Here is a 20,703-nt window from a genome sequence, read left to right as displayed (position 1 = left end):
ATGCCTTCATCACTTCAATAGATTTGGAATCAATTTTTTCCAAAATCCATTGTAACGATTTTCTGATGTAATGAGTTTTAAAGGTAAATTTAAAAACATTTTTGGTAGTAGGAATATTACTTCACTGCTTGAATGTCTTAAATCTTTTTGGATGGCCTGGCACATTATCCAATAATAATAAAACTTTGAAATCTAAGTTTTTTTCCACAAGTTCAGTAACACAGAATTTCCCAATTTTTCTTTTCTTTTTTTTTTTTTTTTTGCATTTTATATTTTTTAGCAGGTTTTCCCTCCAGAAAAGCTGAAAAATGCCTTGTTATGCAAGGTTTGTCGCAATTCTCTAATCTTGTTATATAAGTACCATATTGTGTGAGGATTACCGCAATTTATCAGTCATGTTAGAGCAAAACCGTGTTGTAGAAGTACTGTGTTATACAGGGGTTGCTTGTAATAGCTGTTCCCCCCACCCCCACCAGCTGATGACTCGCTTGGCAGTGGCAACTAAATTTTAAACCAACTTGTTAAGTCCTGTATACAACTATCTGTTTGTCCTTGCTTCTTATATTTCTTACTTTTATAAATAAACTTAATGATTTTGTGGTAATAATTGTCTAATTACTATTGCTCAAATTATAAAGTCAGCCAAAGTCTTACATTAGTATATTTGTGTTGTGGAGAAAATAAATTTATTATTTATTATTTCAGTATATCCTTAACTATAATTATTTTGTGATTTCTTCTGCTTTTGCACTAAATTCTGCAATTATACTTTAAAAGGCTGAGTGATGAAAATGAAGAGGATGACAAAAATTTACAAGGAAATAAAGCAAATAATGATGACTCCGCACAAAGAAGAAAATTAATCGATGCAGGAAAGGATGCTGCTATTGAAGCAGAATTAAGAGCAGCAAAAGAAAGAGCAACTATACCCTTAGAAATTCGCATGAAACAGTTTCGAGATATGCTAGCAGAAAAGGAGGTATGTATTCTGGGTGGGTGATTACCACTTTTTTTTTTTTTTCCCCTAATCTGTTAGTTTCTTTATCAAGGTGCTGCTGATTCAGGCCAGTGTTTTGAGGATTTCTATTGTGCAATACAAAATATGGATTATAAAATATTACACATCAATAAGAAACATGTAAACATTATAGTCATCATCACCATCAGCCATTTTCAATTCACTGCAAGATGAAGGCCTCTCCAGCAATTTTTCAGTTCTTTCTGTTTTGTGCATCCATTTACTGCCCACAAACTCTTTAATTTTATCTGTCAATCTCCGCCGTCGTGTTGCCCGTTTTCTTTTAGTTACTCTTCGGTACCATTCTGGTATTTTCTTAGCCCATCTGTCATGTCTTTGAGCTATATGTCCTGCCCAAGTCCATTTCAGTTCTTCAGTTTTGAGAAGAATGTCCTTTACTTGAGTTTGCTGCCTAATCCTTGTGCTAATCCTCTTATCCAACAGTCTTATTCTAAATTTGTTCCATTCTTCACTGTATAGTTTTCAGCTTCTCTTCCATTCTTTTGGTGAGTTGTTGTTTTGCTTCCATAAGTCATATTAAGATTTTCCTCTAATTCTTCAGGATCATGCCTTATGACCACAATGTCATCTGCAAATAAATAAATGGTTTAGGACTCCTTTCTGTGACAAGTCCTCTTCTGAATGCTTCTTTAAGGGCAGCAGTAAACAACTTCTAAGATACTGTGTCTCCTTGTCGAACTCCTTTCTCAATTTTAAACTTGCAGCTGTCTTTGTCTAGTCTAATAAAGGAGGTAGTGTTCTCATATATATTTTTCAAAATCATAATGTATGGGGTGTCTGTCCCTTGTTTTTTCAGTGCCCGAAACATTGCCTTATGCTGTATAGAGTCAAATGCATTTTCATAATCCACAAATGCCAAGCATAGTGATGCTTTATATTCATTTGCTTTCTCCATTAGCTGTGATATTACCTGAAGGTAATCTGTAGTTCAGAATACTGTCCTAAAGCCAGCTTGCTCTTTCAGTTGATTCTCTTCAAGTATTCTTTCTAATCTGTTAGTAATGACTCTTGTGAACAACTTGTAGATATGGGACAACAAACTAATTAGTCTATAATTTCCAATTTTGGATTTGTCACCTTTCTTATGCAGCAAAATTATGATTGCATTATTCTACTCCTTAGGTTGATTGCCTTTCCTAATGTATTTTGTGAAGGGTCTTGCCAGTTTTTGTGTAATTTCTCTTCTTCCTAATTTTAACAACTCCACAGTAACCTCATTTTCACCTGGGGCTTTTTCAGTCTTCATTTTCTTCGATGCATATTCTGCCTCATCAGGAAGGATATTGGGTATGTCATATGTGTTGCTAATTTGTGAACCATCTTCCCCACTGCTGGCATCATTCCCTTGCACCTTATATAATACTTTATTGTAGTCTTCTGCTATTTGAATTATGCCTTCTCTGCTATTTATAAATATACCATCACTATTCTTTAGATACATTATCATTTATCTTTCTGTATTGCTGCCCATGATTGCTGATTTAAGTCCTTTGTTTTCCTTAATGCTGCTTCTACTTTTTGTGTTAAATCTTCATCTCTGAGTACCTTTCTAATGGCTTTGCATAATTCAGTATGTTCAGTTTTGTCTTTGTCAGTATTTATTGTGCTCTTCATTTGTTGTCTTTGGTTTATCATGACAAGTGTTTCTTGACTAATTTTTTCTTCTTTGGATATCTTTTTACCTATAGGTTTCTTGGGCTTTGTTGCTTTCAGAAAGTTGTTTTATTCCTCATTGATATCTTAGTCCTGAAAGGTCTGCAGAAACCCAAACATGTTCCTAAGTTCCAGTATATACTGCTTTACCTCATCTTCTGTTATCTCAAAGACCTTCGTATTATTTACTGAAATCAGTTTTTTCCTTTATATTTTTACACTATATCAAGTGTGCATCTTACCATTAGCATTAGTTGAGGCATATGATGCAAGAAGGCAAGCTTCTATAGCACCAGCCAAAAAACAAAACAAAAAAACCTTCCCATTTCACCCATCTGGTCACTAAATGTTTGTCTAGTTCAACCTTAAATTTATTTAAGCTATCAACTTCCACAACAACAGATGGAAGTCTCTTCCAACAATCAACTACCCTTTGGCTAAAGGCAAACTTCCACACATCTATTCTACAACTGTCTTTCCTCAGTTTGAATCTATGTCCCTCTCAGTTTCTTAGTCCGAGCAAGCAGAAATATGCCGACCGGGCTAGCCGGGTGGGTAAAGTACCTGCCTAGCAACCCAAAGGTCGCGGGTTCGACTCCCGCCTCGGGCTTGGATCAAAGTACAGTAATACCCCGACTTACGCTACCCCGACTTACGCGAACTCGGAGTTACGCGGTTCTTGATTTTTTCGTTTGGCAACGCTGCCGCCCACTATCTTCAAGGTCGTTTTTCATATGTTATCGATATACGGTGCGACGGCGGAGAATGAGAGCGAAAGATGAACAAAATTCAACTTTGCTGCTTTTATGTTTTTTATATCAGTGAAGGGGAAACACATTTCACCATAATAACGTTTCACCAAATTTCACCATAATCACCAACACAATTCCAGCTATCGGTATAATTGCAAATGCAATTAGATCGAGTTTACTACCAGTTTATAACAGATTTCACTATCAGAAACGCAACTGGATTTTTATTGTTTTAGGGTAGTAACCCCTAGAAATGTGAGGTGTTAATAGTGTATCTCTGCCTTTATGGTGTTGTTTATTCAGTTGCTACGTGCGCGCAGCTTTGTTTATGTGTATCAAGCGTGCCTCCTCGTTTTGTAATTGTGCTTTATTCCCTAAAAATGAGTAAAATTCTTAATTAAAAGGTGTGAAAAGGAAGCGTCCTGGTGAAGACACTGCAGATTCAGAGAGAAAAAGAAAAGCAATATCGATAAACAGAGGCGGACTGGATCAAAAATTCTTACCCGGGAAAATTTATAGTGGCCTCATACTATGGTTTACGGCCAAAATCACACTGGCCCACCGAGGTTTCCCCGGTAAGGCTTATGGCCAGTCCGCCTCTGTCGATAGAGAAAAAATATGAAATTGTGAAACGCTTTGAGCGAAATGAAAGACCATGTGATATTGCACGTACTACAGACCTAAATGAAGCAACGGCGAAAAGCACATGACAATTGCAAACTTGAGAGGTTGAAAATTGAAAAGGGCTCAATTGTAAAGGGCTTAAAAATTTTAGAAAACATAGACTCCAACGAAGAACGCGTTATAGCTACAAAGCAAGGAATAAAAAAATTATTAGCTTGCTACGAAGAAATTCTGCGTGAAAAAAAGAACGCGCTGTGTCGTCAGACGAATTTGTGAGATTTTATGAAGCCATCGACATCGAAATAACTTTTTTACGTAAGTCATTTGTTTTTTTTAATACATATTTTGTATTAATATGTATAAAGAACTGCAATTTTATTAATATTTTTCTTCTAAACTAGTGTTTTTGTTAGTCCTTGGTCCCAATTAAGCAACATTTATATGTATTTATATGCAAAGTTGTACCCCGACTTACGCGAATTCGACTTACGCGATTTTCGTCGGACCCACCTATCGCGTAACTTCGGGGTATTACTGTACTGCAAAAACCTTGGGAGTGCATTATGGCCACAGAAGCCGATGCGCCAACAACTACCAAAAAAAAAAAAAAAAAAAGAAAGAAAAAAAAAGTGGAAGTATCCCATCAGCATTGAGCCTGTTCAAACCATTCAAGGCCTTTTACACCTCAATCAGATAACCGTGGAGGTGCCTAGTTTCCAGATGCTGCAACTTTCGGGTCTTAAGCCTTTCTTCATAGGTGCACACCTTTGTTCCTCTCACCAGTCTTGTTGCCCTTCTCTTCTATGTACTCATTCTAGCAACTCTACATCCTTCCTAAAATGAAGTCTCCAGACTTGTATGCAGTACTCAAGGTGTGGCCTGACCATTGCCTTATAAAAGGAATAATCACCTCCTTGTCTCAGCTAGCAAAATTCCTATATATTACTGACAAAACTCCATGTCCTGCTCTATCAGCCCATCTGCACCGTTCAGAGAACTTCATATCTGACTGCACAATTACCCCCAGGACCTTTTCCTTCACCTAGGAAAAGAAAGGATGTAGATTTACTTGACCTAGGTGATTTCCTTCACCTAGGAAGGATGTAGATTTACTTGAGCGTGTACAGAGAAGGGCAACAAGATTGGTGAGGGGAATGAAGGGATCCTCTTATCAAGAGAGGCTTAAGTTCTGCAAATTGCTGCAGTGGCTGGAGACTAGGCACCTGCGCGGTGATCTGATTGAGGTGTATAAGGCCTTGAATGGGTTCAGCACGCTGAATTCTGATGGGATCCTTCCACTTGTTCAGATTACGAACTTAAGGGGGCATAAATTCAAATTAGCATTAGCATTAGTAGAGGCATTTAATGCAAGAAAGCAAGCTTATGCAGCATCAGCCAGAAAAAAAAAAAAAAACCCACTTCCACTTCACCCTTCTGTTCGTTCAAAATACCTGTCCAGCTGAGCCTTAAACTTATTTAGGCTATCAACCTCCACCACAAGGGATGGCAGTCTGTTCCACCAACCAACCACCTGCTGGCTAAAGGCAAATTTCCGCACGTCTATCCTACATCTATCTTTCGTCAATTTGAATTTATGCCCTCTCAGGTGATTTTTCTGAGCTAGAGGAAGAATCCCATCAGCATTGAGCATGCTTAAACCATTCAAGGCTTTATACACCTCTATCAGATCACCTCGCTGGTGCCTAGTCTCCAGACACTGTAATTTGCAAAACTTAAGCCTTTCTTCGTAAGAGCACCCCTTTGTTCCATTCACTAATCTTGTTGCCCTTCTCTGTACTCGTTCCAGCAGCTCTACATCCTTCTTGAAATGAGGCCTCCAGACCTGTATACAGTACTCTAGGTGTGGCCTGACCATTGCCTTATACAATGGAATAATCACCTCCTTATCCCTGCTGGAAAAATTCCTGTATATCATGGACAATACTCCATGAGCTACTCTTGCAGCCCGTCTGCACTGCTCAGAGAACTTCATATCTGCCTGCACAACCACCCCCAAGTCCCTTTCATTCTCTACCACTGTCAGTGTAGTACCACAGAGTTGATACGTTGCTCTGGGGTTGCTGTTTCCCATGTGTAGTACTTTACATTTGTCAATTTTAAACTTCATTTGCCACCTCTCAGCCCATCTGCTCAACCTTTCCAAATCCTGTTGCAGCAGCATAGGGTCAGTAGTGTCCTTGACAACCCTGCCAACCTTTGTATCATCTGCAAACTTGGACATTAAGCTTGATATACCATCGTCAATATCATTTATAAATACAGAAAACAATAATGGACCCAACACTGAGCCCTGAGGAACTCCACTAATAACATTAGTCCACGATGAGCAGTGTCCATTGATTACAACTCTCTGTCTTCTCCCACTCAACCACCCCTTTATCCATTTGCCTCCAATGTCACACTGCTCCAATTTGTGTAGCAGTCTTCCATGTGCAACAGTATCAAAAGCCTTTCTAAGATCCAAGTATATAATATCAAAGTTATTCCCTGCATCCAGTTCTTTTGTGACTGCATCATAGTATCCAATCAAGTTGGTCAGGCAAGACTTCCCCTTAACAAAACCATCCTGTGTCTGAGCTATAACTGAAGTCTTGTCTAAATGATCCTGCAGTGCTTCTTTAACCAGTGCCTCCATTAATTTTCCTGGAACAGAAGTTAAGCTCACAGGTCTATAATTACTTGTGTCAGCCTTTGATCCTCCTTTGTGAATTGGGGTCACATTTGCACATTTCCAGTCTATGGGTACCTCTCCTGAGTCCAAGGAAGCTCTCATAATTATGGCTAAGGGTTTGCTTACTTCCTTTGCTGCCTCCTTTAATATAACTGGATAGATCCCATCCACCCCGGGTGCCTTTCTTGTGTTTATCTTCAACAGTTTCTCCTCCACTTTACTCCCAGTTATTTCAAGATTCTGTAGCTTACTGCTAGAGTTGAATACACCTCTGGCATTCCCCTTGCTGAATAACTCCTCATGTGTGAATGTCGATGCAAAATATTCATTTAGTTTGTTAGTTACCTGAGCAGGATCATCAACAGTTGACCCATCAATATCAAGTGGACCAATCTGATTCATCCCCTTCCTTCTAGAGTTTACATAAGTAAAGAACTCTTTGCTGTTTTTCTTTGCATCCCTTGCCAAGGATTTCTCGTAATCTGCCTTCGCCTGCCTAACCTCCTTTGTAACTTGGTTGCATATCAACTTGTATCTATCATAGGCTTCTGTGTCATGTGTTAATTTGTAAGTATCCCATGCATTTTTCTTCTCTGCCATATGCCTCATTAGTTCATCTGACATCCATTTTGGCCTAAACCTTGAACAATATTTCTTAGTTGGTATGTAAAGCCTAGTAGCTTCCAAGATAAGTTCTTTGAATGCTTCCCATTTTGAATTTGCTGTTGGTAACATCATCAGTTGGTCCCACTGTATAGAATTTAAATACTGTCTCAGTCCATCGTAGTCGCCTTTACGGAAGCAATAACCCTTCCCTTTACCCCTAATGGTACTTACCTCTTTGAGTAAATCCCACTTCAGCACACTGTGATCACTGCCACCTAGTGGTTCATTTATCTGCAGATTCTTAATGCATGAAGAATCACTGCTGATAATCAAATCAAGAGTATTACTCCCTCTAGTTGCCTCCCGAACATGCTGATGTAGAAAACAATCATCCAATAAATCCACAAAAGCCCTGCTAGTGTGTGAGTAACCAGCCCCCAAATTCCAGTCAATATCTGGGAAATTAAAATCTCCCATTATAAGACTCTCTGATTTACTGGCCCACTCTATTTCCCTGTACAGTTCCTTATTATACTCATCAGAATCATTAGGCCTATAGCACACTCCTATTCTCAATTTTGATCTCCCAATGCTTATGTCACACCAAACTGACTCAACACTGCACTGTCCAGCGATGTCGACTGGCTTCACTTCCTTGGTTTTTATGTGTTTCTTAACTAATAGCATAACCCCTCCCCCCCTTCCTATCCTGTCTATCCTTTCTGTAGACGTTGTACTCCCCAAATTGCAGTTCTGCATCCCTTATATCTGTGTGACACCACATCTCTGATATCCCAACAATATCTGCCTTTGATGTTTTGAGCAATACCTCAAATTCATCAAATTTATTTACTAAACTCCTAGCATTGGTGTACACGCAAGTATACCTGCACCTGTTTCTATTCTTAGCTACCCTAACACAACCCATGTGTTTACTTGTACCACAATGGCTCCCAGCAGTCTCTGAAATACCATGCATCTTGTTTTTCAGGCTTCTGCTCATTCTAATAGAAGCAGTGCAAGAATCTCTTTCACCTCTGCCAGTGGCTACTGTCAATCTATTGGTCTTTGTCTCCCCCCAAGCTAGCAGTTTTCCGACCCACCTAACACTGCCTCGATAGCATCAGCAAATATTCTTGCACCCTTTCTATTTAAGTGTATCCCATCCCTGTAGAAGCAATCTCTCCTGTTAACAAGTACAGTCCAGGCTGAAAAAAATTCTACCCCTTGAGCCTTGCACAATCTTTCCAGGGCCGAATTGATCGACAAGGCTCTCATCATGTACTCCCCCCTATCGTGTCTGGGCAGAATTGCAGACACTTTCAAATTCAACCCTAATTCTCGGCTTTTGTTCAACAGTGACCTGTACTTGTTAAGTAATTCTGCCGTTTCTCCTACTCTTAATATTATTAGTGCCAACGTGTACAACTATATCACCTTTTGTGCCCTTAAAAGATGATATTTGTTCTACAACGTCATCAACCTTTGCCCCTGGCAGACATACCCCGGTCCTGTTCCACCTATCTTTTTTACAAAGCATGTTCCCCGTTTCCCTGACCATAGAGTCACCAACAACTACTAGTTCCTTCGGGACCAGCGCATTCTGCCTTGGGGGTTGCCTCTGTGTCACGCGATGCCCAAGTGCAAGCTCTGGCGTTGATGTGGGCAGCTGAGAGCTTGATGGGCCCCTCAATTTAGTTTCTTCGAGGGCATCCACCCTGTCCTTCAAGCTCTCATATAGGCCCACAAGAACGCCGAGTTGTTGCCTGATATCGATACGCTCCTTGCATCGCGCACACACAAAGACGTCCCCCTTGGCAGTATCATGTCCCGTACCCGATTGCTCTGCAAACATCAAGCAAACAGTGCATTTTATAAGGCTGTGAGTCAGAGGACAACTGCACCCCTCAGTTCTGCTCTGAGCCACAGCGCTTCCATTAGCTTGAGTCTTTTGCTTTGCTGCTCTGGTCTGAGTCATGATTCTATTAATTTATTAATTAATTATAATTAATTATGTTTGTTATTAATTATGTTAAATATAATTAATTATATTACGTTTGTAATCTAAGTCGTTATATGTATTTATTTAAACGTACAATTTAACTGCTAACGAAGTTCAACTAACGCTATCTAGTACGGCATACAACTATCGTATCACAATGGCGGGAAAATTACGAACGGTAGCGGAGTTGAAACACGTGTAAACCTTTACCGATACTTTTATGCAATTACAAGGCCGAGTAAAGAATAAATACACCAAGTTAATCAGAAAATCACAAAATAATGTTATACTACTAAGTTTAAATCAAAAGTTTTAGAAAAACAATAATTTCAAATCAATAAATAAGAAAAATCCACTTAGCGGCTTGGAACACGACCGTCTCTAGTTGAGTGAGAGATGGCAGAGAGTGGTAATAAATGGACACTGCTCTACGTGCACTAATGTTATTAGTTGAGTCCTCAGGGGTTTGGTGCTGCGTCCATTGTTGTTTTGTGTATTTATCAGATATCGATGAAGGTATATCAGGCTTAATGTCCAAGTTTGCAGATGATACAAAGGTTGGCAGGGTTGTTAATGACACTAAAGACAGAATGCTACTGTAACAGGATCTAGAAAAATTAGGCAGATTGGCTGAGAAGTGGCAACTGAAGTTTAACATTGACAAATGCAAAGTACTGCATATGGGTAGCAGTAACCCAAGAGAAACATTATTTTCCCCAGAACAGAAGTTAAACTAACAGGTCCATAATTATTTGTGTCACTCTTAGAACATCCTCTGTGAATTGGGGATACATTTTCACATCTCCAGTCCATGGGGAACTTCCCTGAATCTAAGGATGCTCTCATAATTATGGCTAGGGGTTTGCTAACTTCCCTTGCTTTCTTCCTTTAATATAACTGAATTGATTTCATCCACCCCAGGTTCCTCCTCCACTTTGCTCTCCTTTATTACAAAATCACTTTGTTTCCTGTTAGAGTTTGATAAACTTCTGGCGTTCCCCTCATGCAGATGTCCACTTAACACAGATGATCCCATCTGTGTTAAGTGGACCAATCTGATTCATCCCATTCCTTCTAGATTTTTTTCATAATTAAAGAACTCTTTGCTGTTTTCTGTGATCACTTCAAACATTTACCTTGTTCAGGACAGTAACATTGTTCACAATATATCTTCTGTTAGTGAGGATGAAGTCAATTTCATTGCAAATTCCACTAGTCTTTCACCTCTTTCATTTTTTTCATCAATTCAAAAATTTCCTATAGTTTTCATTTCTGAGCTGCTCAGTCTCTTTCCAACCTTAGAATTGAGTTGCCCCATAATAATTGTGTAGTGAGTTTTCTGTTCATCTAGAAGTCTCTCAATTTTGGTGTACATTCTTTCAACCTCTTTATCATCATCATCATGGCTCGATGTTGGTGCATATATCATTATAACGTTTGTCTGTACTGATTAGAAATCCTGAGCAGTAGTCTTGACACCTCTAATGATGTACTTTTGAGTTCCAAAATGTTGTTTTTAATAACTTTATGGACCAGAAAGCCAACTCCACCTTTGCTCCTTTCAGTGTTTCCATTGGTGTACAGCAGATTTCCACTTGATAAACTTGTGATTCCTTTCTTCTTGCTTCAACCAAGCCAATGATATTCCAATTCACATTTTTTTTCTTTTCCAGCTCTAATATCCTATCTTCGCCAATGAGTGATCTTTCATCGTAACAGGTCAAGTCCAGTTTCCGTGCATGCAACTGGTTATACCCAGAGATTCTTTGCAAACTTTTCTTCCACTTTGATCCTCTCACTGCCATAAGAAGGAGAGTAAAAGCCTCTGGGAACTGAGTTCAGTTTGTTTCATTATGTCATATTTAATAAAGTGCTGTAGGGTTTGGTCTTTTCCTCATCACGTTGACCAGGCATCTTCAAAAACATTATAGTACACTTTATGTATTGTACATAGTATCTGGCACATTCAAATAATGAATAACATTGGACCATGTGGTAGGTCATCATGGAACAAGTAAATATATGGGCGCTGTTATAGTAACTAAGAATAAGAACATGTGAATGTATATTTGCATAGTAAAGAAATGCGATCAATTTGAAGACTGGTTTAAGTTGTCAAATGCAGGCATTGTGGGGCTATTAAAGACACTCAGACATAAGGGATGCAGAATTTGAATATGGGGAGTATAATGTTAACTTTTTTTTTTTTTTTTTTACTAAGCAGTGTCAGCCAATTTTTCAGTTGCAATATTTCCTGTAGGTAAAAAAGGTGCTATATGGTGATAATGAGTAAAAAAGTATCACCATAATGTTTATAAATCAATGAGGTGGAGTAATTAGTGCAAATGGAAATAAATGGAATGAATTCAAGGGAAGATAAGCTGCAGAAGTCATGGATTTCTAGCATTCACTTTTGTCTAAAGTGCACTAGTCTAATGTTTCACTACATCTCACTGTGTTGCCTTTCTGGGGAGCTCCTGTCTATACTCTCTCTCTCTCTCTCTCTCTCTCTCTCTCTCTCTCTCTGAAAGATTGAATAGAAAATAATTTTCCATTCTCTAATATCATCAACCACTTACCAGATAAAAATAGTAGTTTCATAAGCTGTGAACTTTAGCTTATGAAAATCTGCTACAGTCGAAGCTCTATACAATGACCCTGTAGGGGAGTGAGAAAAACGGTCGTTATATCGATCGTTCATAAAATCAGCAACAAAACAAGTAAAAGCTTGAAAATTTAATGTAATGCTACTAATAAAATATAGTTTAAAATCTTATTTATATGTACTACAGTATTAAACAAGAAAATTATGGTTGTAGAGTGCAGTAAGGTTTCAATTAACTTGTAAATTTCACTACATACCTATCAAGACCTAACAAGAGAATTGTTATTTCACTTTCACTTTTATCAGTTATTTCACTTTCACAGTTAGGCTGTGCCTGAAAAAATCGACTTACAAATTCTAATCCTTGATGGGCATCTCTCACTGAAACTTCTTGATCAACCACAGTGAGTTCCTCTTCATTCGTGCACATTCTGAAACATTCAATGTCTGCATCCACTTCTGTGTAATCTTTGAAGCTTGGAAGTTTTCCTGTAAGTTTAAGTGATGACGCTTGTTAACAGAAGATTCTTCATTTTTTAACAGAAGATTCTTCATTTTCTTCCAATGCATGTTTTACCTCATCAGGAAGGATATTGGGTATGTCATTTGTGTTACTAATCTTTCCCTCGCTCCTCGTATAATTCTCTATAGTAGTCTTCTGCTATTTGAATTATGCCTTCTCTGCTATTTATAAGTACACCATCACTATTCTTCAGTTTCAGTATTATTTGTCTTTCTGTATTGCTGCTCATGGCTGCTGATTTAAGTCCTTTGTTTTCCCTTAATGCTTGTTCTACTTTTATTGCGTTAAATCTTCTTGTGTCCTCTCTGAGTCTCTTTCTAATGGCTTTGCACAACTGAGTATACTCAATTTTCTCCTTGTCAGTGTGTATCTTGCTTTTCATTTGTCGTCTTTGGTTCATCTTGACAAGTGTTTCATGACTAATTTTTTCTTCTTTGGATTTCTTTTTACCTATAGCTTTCTTGGGTTTTATCACTTACAGAAAGTTGTAACATTCCTTGTCGATATCTTGGTCCTGAGCGGTCTGCAGAATCTCAAACTTGTTCTTAAGTTCCAGTACATACTGCTTTTTCTCCTCCTCTGTTATCTCAAAGACCTTTGTATTATTTACTCGAGTCGGTTTTTCCTTTCTTTTCTTACCTCTATATCAAGTGTGCATCTTACCATTCTGTGATCACTTCTTACCTTGTTCAGGATGGTAACATCATTCACAATATATCTTCTGTTAATGAAGACAAAGTCGATTTCATTAGTTGTTAATCCATTTGGGCTCTTCCATGTCCACTCTGTTTTTTTTTTTTTTTTATGTAAACCCAAAACACGAGAGGTATTAGAACCTATAGTACCTAGTACCGTGCTTGGGTTGGAGGTTGAGAAGACGAAAGAAGATATTTGTTGACATTGGATTTGAACTTCTGTAGACTGTAATTTTCAGGAAATACGTATGAAGGAAGGTTGTTCCAGAAAACTGCAGTTGAATGAATAAATGAGGAAGATGAAAAGTTGGTTCTGTGAGTTTGAAGTTGGACAGTAAATGAACGTTGGCTGGTGGCGGCACGTGTTCGGACTGTTTTGAAAGAGAGAGCGGGAATTATAGAAGCCAATTCAGAAGAACAGTGCCCATGGAAGTATCTGTAGAAGAGGCATGCAGCAGAAACAGTACGTCTAAGAGACAGTGATTGGAGAGACTCTGTCAGAGATGAATCATTAATTAACCTAACTGCCCTCTTCTGAATTGAATCAAGAAGCCTGAGAGAGGTTTTGAGGGCACCACCCCAGATGTGGAAACAATATTCCATGGCAGGGCGGATTTGCAATTTATACAGAGTGAGCAGTTATTTGGAAAAAAAGTAACGCCGAGAACGAAAGAGAAAACCAAGTTTTTTAGATGCAGAGGAAGCAATATTTCTAATGTGCTTGTGCTAAGAGAGATTAGAAGTCAGGGTAATCCCAAAAAGAGATATATTATTTTGCCTAGAAATCGGAGTGTCACTAAAGATGCATAGGAGCAGAAGAATCCTTTTTGCGAGATATAAGACAAGACTGAGTTTTAGAAGGGTTGAAATCAACTAAGTTGTCTTTGCCCCACTGGAGAATTACCTGAGGATCGGCATTTAAGGAATTGGTAGCAGATTTTCGAGAAGTTGAAGCTGATTGAACAGGGCAAGGTTTCTCAAAATGGAAAGTGGAATGCAATGTGCTATCATCGGCAAAACTATGGATAGGATTTCCAGTCAATGGAAGAAGGTTATTAATATACAAGAGGGAAAGAGTGGGGGAAAGAACTGAACCTTGGGAAACACTGGCATTAGTGGAAAAGTTAGAAGACAGAGAACCATCTACCATCACTCTCAGTGAGCGATCAGAGAGAAAACTGGATAACCAATTACTAAAAACAGTTGGCAAACCATAAGATGGAAGCTTGTTTAGAAGACCTTTATGCCAAACACGATCAAAAGCCTTTGAGATGTCAAGAGCAACTACTTGTGTTTCACCGAAACTTTCCATTGAATTAGTCCATAAATGGGTAACATAAGCCAGAACATCACCACTGGATTGACACTGACGGAATTCATAATGGCAATCGTTGATCAGACAGAAGATTTCTAGGTAGCTTAAGAGTTGACGGTTAATTGATTTCTCCATTACTTTAGAAAGAGTAGAAGTAATTGTAATGGGACGATAATTGGATGGGAGGGATTTGTCACCCTTTTTAGCAACTGGCTGGATATGAGCAAATTTCCAAGCAGAAGGAAAAACACCTTTGGAATAAAGTGAAAAAGGCGGCAAAGAATAGGAGTAAGTTCAGGAGCACAGGTTTTGAGAACAAGTGGAGAAATACCATTGGGACCTGGAGCTTTCTTAGCATCAAGATTCATCAAAATCCTTCTGACATCCTGTTGATGGAAGATCCCAGGAGGCATTGAATCGAGTGTGTTGGGAATGGTGGGAGGTGTTTTACCAAGATCATTAATATATGAGTTTGAAGAAAAATGCGATGCTAGCAGGTCAGCTTTATCCTTGGCTGAACTGACAACAGAACCATTTGGTTTGGACAGAGGTGGGAGCAGAGATGGGCAAAAGTTGCGGCCAATAGCTTTGGCAAGGGACCAGAATGCTTGGCTACCATTAGGGCAAGAAGCAAGTTTTCTACTCTTAGCCTGTTCAAACTCTAGTTAGGACTGATTAATAACTGCTTTACAATTGTTGCGAGCTTTGGTGTAGGCAGAAAATGAAACTGAAGAATTAGAAACAAGCCAATTACGATATGCAACATTCTTCTCTTGAATAGCCTTAGCACATTTATGGGAAAACCAAGATTTAGATAAAGGACGAGATTTTAAAGTGGAGTGTGGGATAAAGGATTCCATTCCTGCAAGAATAATTTCACTGACACGATCTGAGCAAACGTTGACATCAGAAGTTTTGAAACAATAATCCGACCAAGGAAAAGAAGAAAAGAAATCTCGCAGGTCATCCAATTTTGCATTCTTATAATGCCAAACAACACGAGGTTGGGAATAGCCATGAGATAAAGGCTCCATTGGAGAAGAGACAATCACCAAGTTGTGATCTGAAGTGCCTAAAGGACCTCTCACTTCGACCGTGTACTTAGAAGGGTTGTTTGTGAGAAAAAGATCAAGCGTGTTGGCTGTATGATTAGGATTATCCGGTATTCTTCTAGGTAAATGAACAATCTGTGCAAGGCCATTAGTAATTGCAAAAGCCTCAGCATCTCGACCTGCTGGGTCGATGTGACTAGAAAACGGAAGCCAGCTGGAGTTGTGAACGTTAAAATCACCAAGGAAAATTACCTCTCTGTTAGGAAAGTTGGACTGGAGAAAGTCAAGTTGCAAAGAGAGGAAGTCAAAGAGCTCCAAGTGATTAGTGGAGTTGGGAGAACGGTAGAGACAACAGATGAATTTTACACAATGAGGTAGAGAGATTTTAAGCCAGAGAAGATCAAAGAGAGGAGATTACAAATTGCCAAGTCTCTGACAGGGAATATCAGAACGGACATATGCACAAGTACCACCTTTGAGGCGAAAGGAATCATACAGCAAATAATTTGGACATCTGAGATGAGCAGTAGTTGAATCAACTGATAACTGAGATTCAGTCAGAAAAAGTACATGAGGTTTGGAAGACTGCAAGTGGAAATGGACATCGTTGAGATTAGAATTGAGACCACGTATATTTGTGAAATGAATTAGGAAGTCCTTGGGAGATTTAGATCTTTTCGCAGATATGCTTGCTCTATTATTTTGACAATTCATGGTGTATTCAATAGTAAGAAAAAGTGGGTGGGACATGCTGTATGAAGTAATGAAATTTTTGGATGTGGCGTACATGTGGTAAGAATATACCCAGATCCTTGACATAACATGGCCTCGACAATGCTCCCCGCATATACACTACTCGGACTACCTCCAGTCACTATCTGGCAGAGTAGAGGTAGCAAGATTATACACTAGCTGATCCGGAAGCTTCCTAGAGAGTTACCAATAGGTTCAGTCCAGTGTACTAACTAGCGGCCGGCCTGTGAACACCGTTTTAGAGCTGTACCCTCGAAATGTAAGGAATATTGGATCTCGCCACGACATTCATCATAACCTCAAAAATCATCAATCATACTGCATGATGGAAGAGATAGGGAAGGGTTGGCCGGAACTTAGCTCTAGAGACTAAACATGGGTTCCACCACTTCAAGCCTCCAATAAGCAAAGTGATGGTATTTCACCGGTTGATGAGAGTCATCTACCACCTAGTACTGCCTGGTAACATAGAGGGGCGGCGTTCCTCCATATGGTGTGGGCGCCACACCTCGACCCCTGCTTACGTTGGTTCACACCTGGGTGGTCAACTACCATGTAATTGTGCATGGAGGTTATACCCAGGATTACTAACAGTCCCACCATCGTGAAGGTGCAAGCAGAGGATTTGGCTGTCATAGACCGTCCGGACTTCGCCGAAATTGGGTCCACTTGACTTAAGTGTCACCCGAATATCAGTTCCATCAGCGTTTTAGACTCCCAGGCAGCAAGAACAGCTTGTCTGGCATATCTGAGAGAATGTCTGTGACAACCTCAAGGACCATTTATGAATGCATTTTTTGTACCTTCAGTTATGTATCTCTGTCAAGGATTTTTCTTCTCTATCCCATTTTCTTTCCCTTCCTATGCTGTTTTTTTTTACATCGTACTTGTAGGAGTCTTTCATGAATGCTTGTTTTACACAGGTGTCTGCATTTTCAACTTGGGAAAAGGAACTTCATAAGATAGTTTTTGATCCAAGATATCTGTTGCTGACATCAAAGGAAAGGAAGCAAGTGTTTGAAAGGTATGTAAAAGAACGTGCAGAAGAGGAACGGAGGGAAAAGCGGAACAAAATGAAGGAAAGGAAAGAAGATTTCAGGAGACTTTTAGAAGAGGCATCTCTGAACAGCAAGTAATTATAATACTTTTGTTTTCCTTGCAGATTAAAATTCACTTTTATTGGAAAACAGGTCTTGAGCTTCGGGTTGCATATCGTACGATTTTGTGGCGATGACCAGCCAGCTGAGTTAAAATAAATTTATTGAAATAAATAAATAATATATACATAAAATGCTAAAACAGAGATAGAATTTAAAATAAAAGCATTAAAATACAATAAGGTAAAAGCTTTAAAATACCATATAATAAAAGCGTTAAAATACACAGTAGCTTTCGAGATGAAGTGCCTCTTCATCAGCTTAGTCGGTGAATGGTGTACACCAGTTTATATTGTTGGTTACAATAGCAAAAGTCAGCTGAGCATGATCATGTATCACGAGGATGGTATCGGAAGAACAGAATTACATACAAGTGATGATTGCCAGTGTTCATTGCACTGCAAAATAGTACATTCCATAATGGGGTGCAAGTGCACTCCCCTAGTGTGATTCGTAGTACTATTACTGCTAGCTATGTGCAGTGAATCAAGTCATGAGCGCTGGCGGTAATCACATGAATAGTCGATGATTTCAATATCCTGTCGGAGATCTCGCATTGATCCTCGATGGGATATTGAACATGAGGTGGTTCTCCGAACTGCTAGTTTTGAATGCTCCATGGTCACCGAGGATTGTTGGGTTGAGCAGCACAATCTTGATCCCCAATGGGATATTGAAATTGTCGACTATACGCATGATTACCGCCAGTGCTCATGACTTGAGACACTGCACATACAAGAACCACACTTTCACCCCATTATGGATTGTACTGTTTTGAAGTGCGATGAGCATTGGCGATCATCACGTGTGTGTAATTTTGTTCTACCGACACCAGGCTCAGCTGGTGTCAGTAGAACAAATGATCATGCTCAGCTGACTTTTTCTATTGTAACCAAAAATATAAACTGAAGTACACCATTCACCGACTAAGCTGATGAAGAGGCACTTTGTCTCAAAAGCTACTGTGTATTTTAACACTTTTATCATATTGCATTTTATATTTTATCCTTGTTTTAGTATTTTATGTATATATTATTTATTTATTTCAATAAATTTATTTTAACTCAGTCAGTCGTCACTAGAAAATTTTAATAATTCAATTTAATCTTTCAATATTTTGAAAACGTTTATGCATACTAAAACAATTTAACTGCATTGCATAATAGATTATTAAATAATAACATTATGTTACATAATGTTGATCAATTATTAAAGCTGTCTACTTTAAACATTTAATATTCATGTCCTTATTATATAACCACGAAGCTTAAGGATTCACAGAAATTGAACAGCAAAGGTAGTTTATAATTACTTTTCTCTTTTTTCCATTTTTATTTACATTAATAATGTTTAGAAATAATATCCAAATTTGAAAACATCTGAATGTAAAAGTAATGTTAGAGAAAGTTTTTAAAACCTAATAAGTTGTTTATTAGATGATTATGTACACTGAAAGGGACAGCAGTTCCCAAACCGCGGCACACAGTTTGGGAACTGCTGGCCTAACCTAATGTCATCAGCAAATTGTGACACAAAACTTACAATAACAGCAACTGTATTGTTAATGAAGATTAAAATCAACAAGGGCCCTGGCAGAGAAGCCCGAGGTATCCCATTCGTAACACTGATTCATTCAGAGCACTACCTATTTTTAATCATCCTTTGTGTTATACCAGATACTATCTCTTTATACACTGGAGCACCCCTCTCCCACTGTCACACTTTTCCATCTTATGCAAAAGATGTTCAGGTAGAACATGGCAAATTTATTTTCTAAAATCTAAAGTAATTATGTCAAGTTATTCCCCACATGAAATTCCTTTGTGACTACCTTAACCCATTTGCCAGTATTCCAGAAGTTCCGTGGTTTGCTGTATAAGTATTGGTTCTGTGTGTTCTAGAACAGTTTCGTGTGCAGTGGACATTTATAAGAATTTAGAAATTATTCTTATTGCTAGAAAGTGACAGCACAGAATAAAATAATTTATGTTAATTTTTCACTCATTATAATGTATTTTATATTGTGATGTAGTAACTCCAGTAACATGTACCACAAAAAATGTGAGCATAGAGCAAAAAATGTGCATAGAGCCAATGTGGGAGTATTTAGTGATTGAAAATGAATAGGATAGTGATATTAGTTTGAGAAAAGTGGATTTGAATTCAATTTTAACAGTACAGATGGAACTACTGACTTAAATTTATGATATATATTGGCAGCTGATATCACATCACCAGCCATTATGCAATTGATTGCAGAGTGCCTCCGTAGACAGGTGGGCAGGAGCAGCAGTGCGTAGCACATGCTTCTTGATTAGACCGGGGTTCGAGTCCATGACCACCAAATATGGAGGATGTGGAAAGGTCAGGGAATGACTACCACATATCCCCGGAGCAATATAGCCTTAGTTGCTAATGCTCCTAAAAACCAAATAACAACAACAATTGATTGCAGTACCAAACCGGATGTGACTCTATGTATAACACCTACATTATCTGAAAATGCAGATATGTAGCTATTCCTGTTTAGTCACGTCACTCCATTGCAGTGCTTCACATTATATATTTAACGTTATATTCATTGCATGGGGTCTGGTGAGCATCGGCTGGATGCGTGTAAGGCATTAAGTTTAAGTATAATAATTACTATATTATTTAAGGGTAATATTCTTGATCGGGTTATCAGCAGTGATCATTCGTGTATTAAGAATTTGCAGATAAAGGAACCATTAGGTGGCAGTGATCAGTGTACTGATGTGGGATTTACAAAGATCATAAAAAAAACACTAAAAATTAAGGAGAAAACGGATGTCATTCATTGCATGGGGTCTGGTGAGCATTGGCTGGATGCGTGTAAGGCATTAAGTTTAAGTATAATAATTACCATATTATATAAGGGTAATACTCTTGATCTGGTTATCAGCAGTGATCATTCGTGTATTAAGAATTTGCAGATAAAGGAACCATTAGGTGGCAGTGATCACAGTGTACTGATATGGGATTTACTTAAAGATATAATTACCATCAGGGGTAAAGGAAGGGGTTTTTGCTTCCGTAAAGGTGAATTCAGTGGTCTCAGACAGTTTTTAAATTCTATACAGTGGGATCAACTGACAATGTTACCAACAGTAAATTCTGTGGGAAGCATTGAAGGAATTAATAGTGGAAGCTACTAAACGTTTCATACCTATTAAGAAATATTGTTCAAGGTTTAGTCCTAAATGGTTGTCAAATG

General features: G+C 38.5%; 1 protein-coding gene across 4 annotated transcripts in view; it reads left to right on the top strand.

Annotated features, from left to right (window-relative positions):
- The window catches only part of LOC150087366 (transcription elongation regulator 1), a 329,370-nt gene that overhangs the window by 162,168 nt on the left and 146,499 nt on the right, over positions 1–20,703 (top strand). For all 4 annotated transcript variants that reach the window (XM_090371153.1, XM_090371154.1, XM_090371156.1 and 1 more), the window contains 2 exons: positions 778–979; positions 17,235–17,443. In XM_090371153.1, the coding sequence (XP_090227279.1) occupies positions 778–979; positions 17,235–17,443 (411 nt within the window). The remainder of the gene's footprint in view (positions 1–777; positions 980–17,234; positions 17,444–20,703) is intronic.

This window comes from Mastigoproctus giganteus, chromosome 4 (assembly GCF_048544385.1).
Source record: "Mastigoproctus giganteus isolate SK-2022 chromosome 4, ASM4854438v1, whole genome shotgun sequence".
NCBI classification, from domain to species: Eukaryota; Metazoa; Arthropoda; class Arachnida; order Uropygi; family Thelyphonidae; genus Mastigoproctus; species Mastigoproctus giganteus.
The sequence above is the reverse complement of the archived record's forward strand: the minus strand, read 5'-3'. Positions and strand labels throughout refer to the sequence as shown.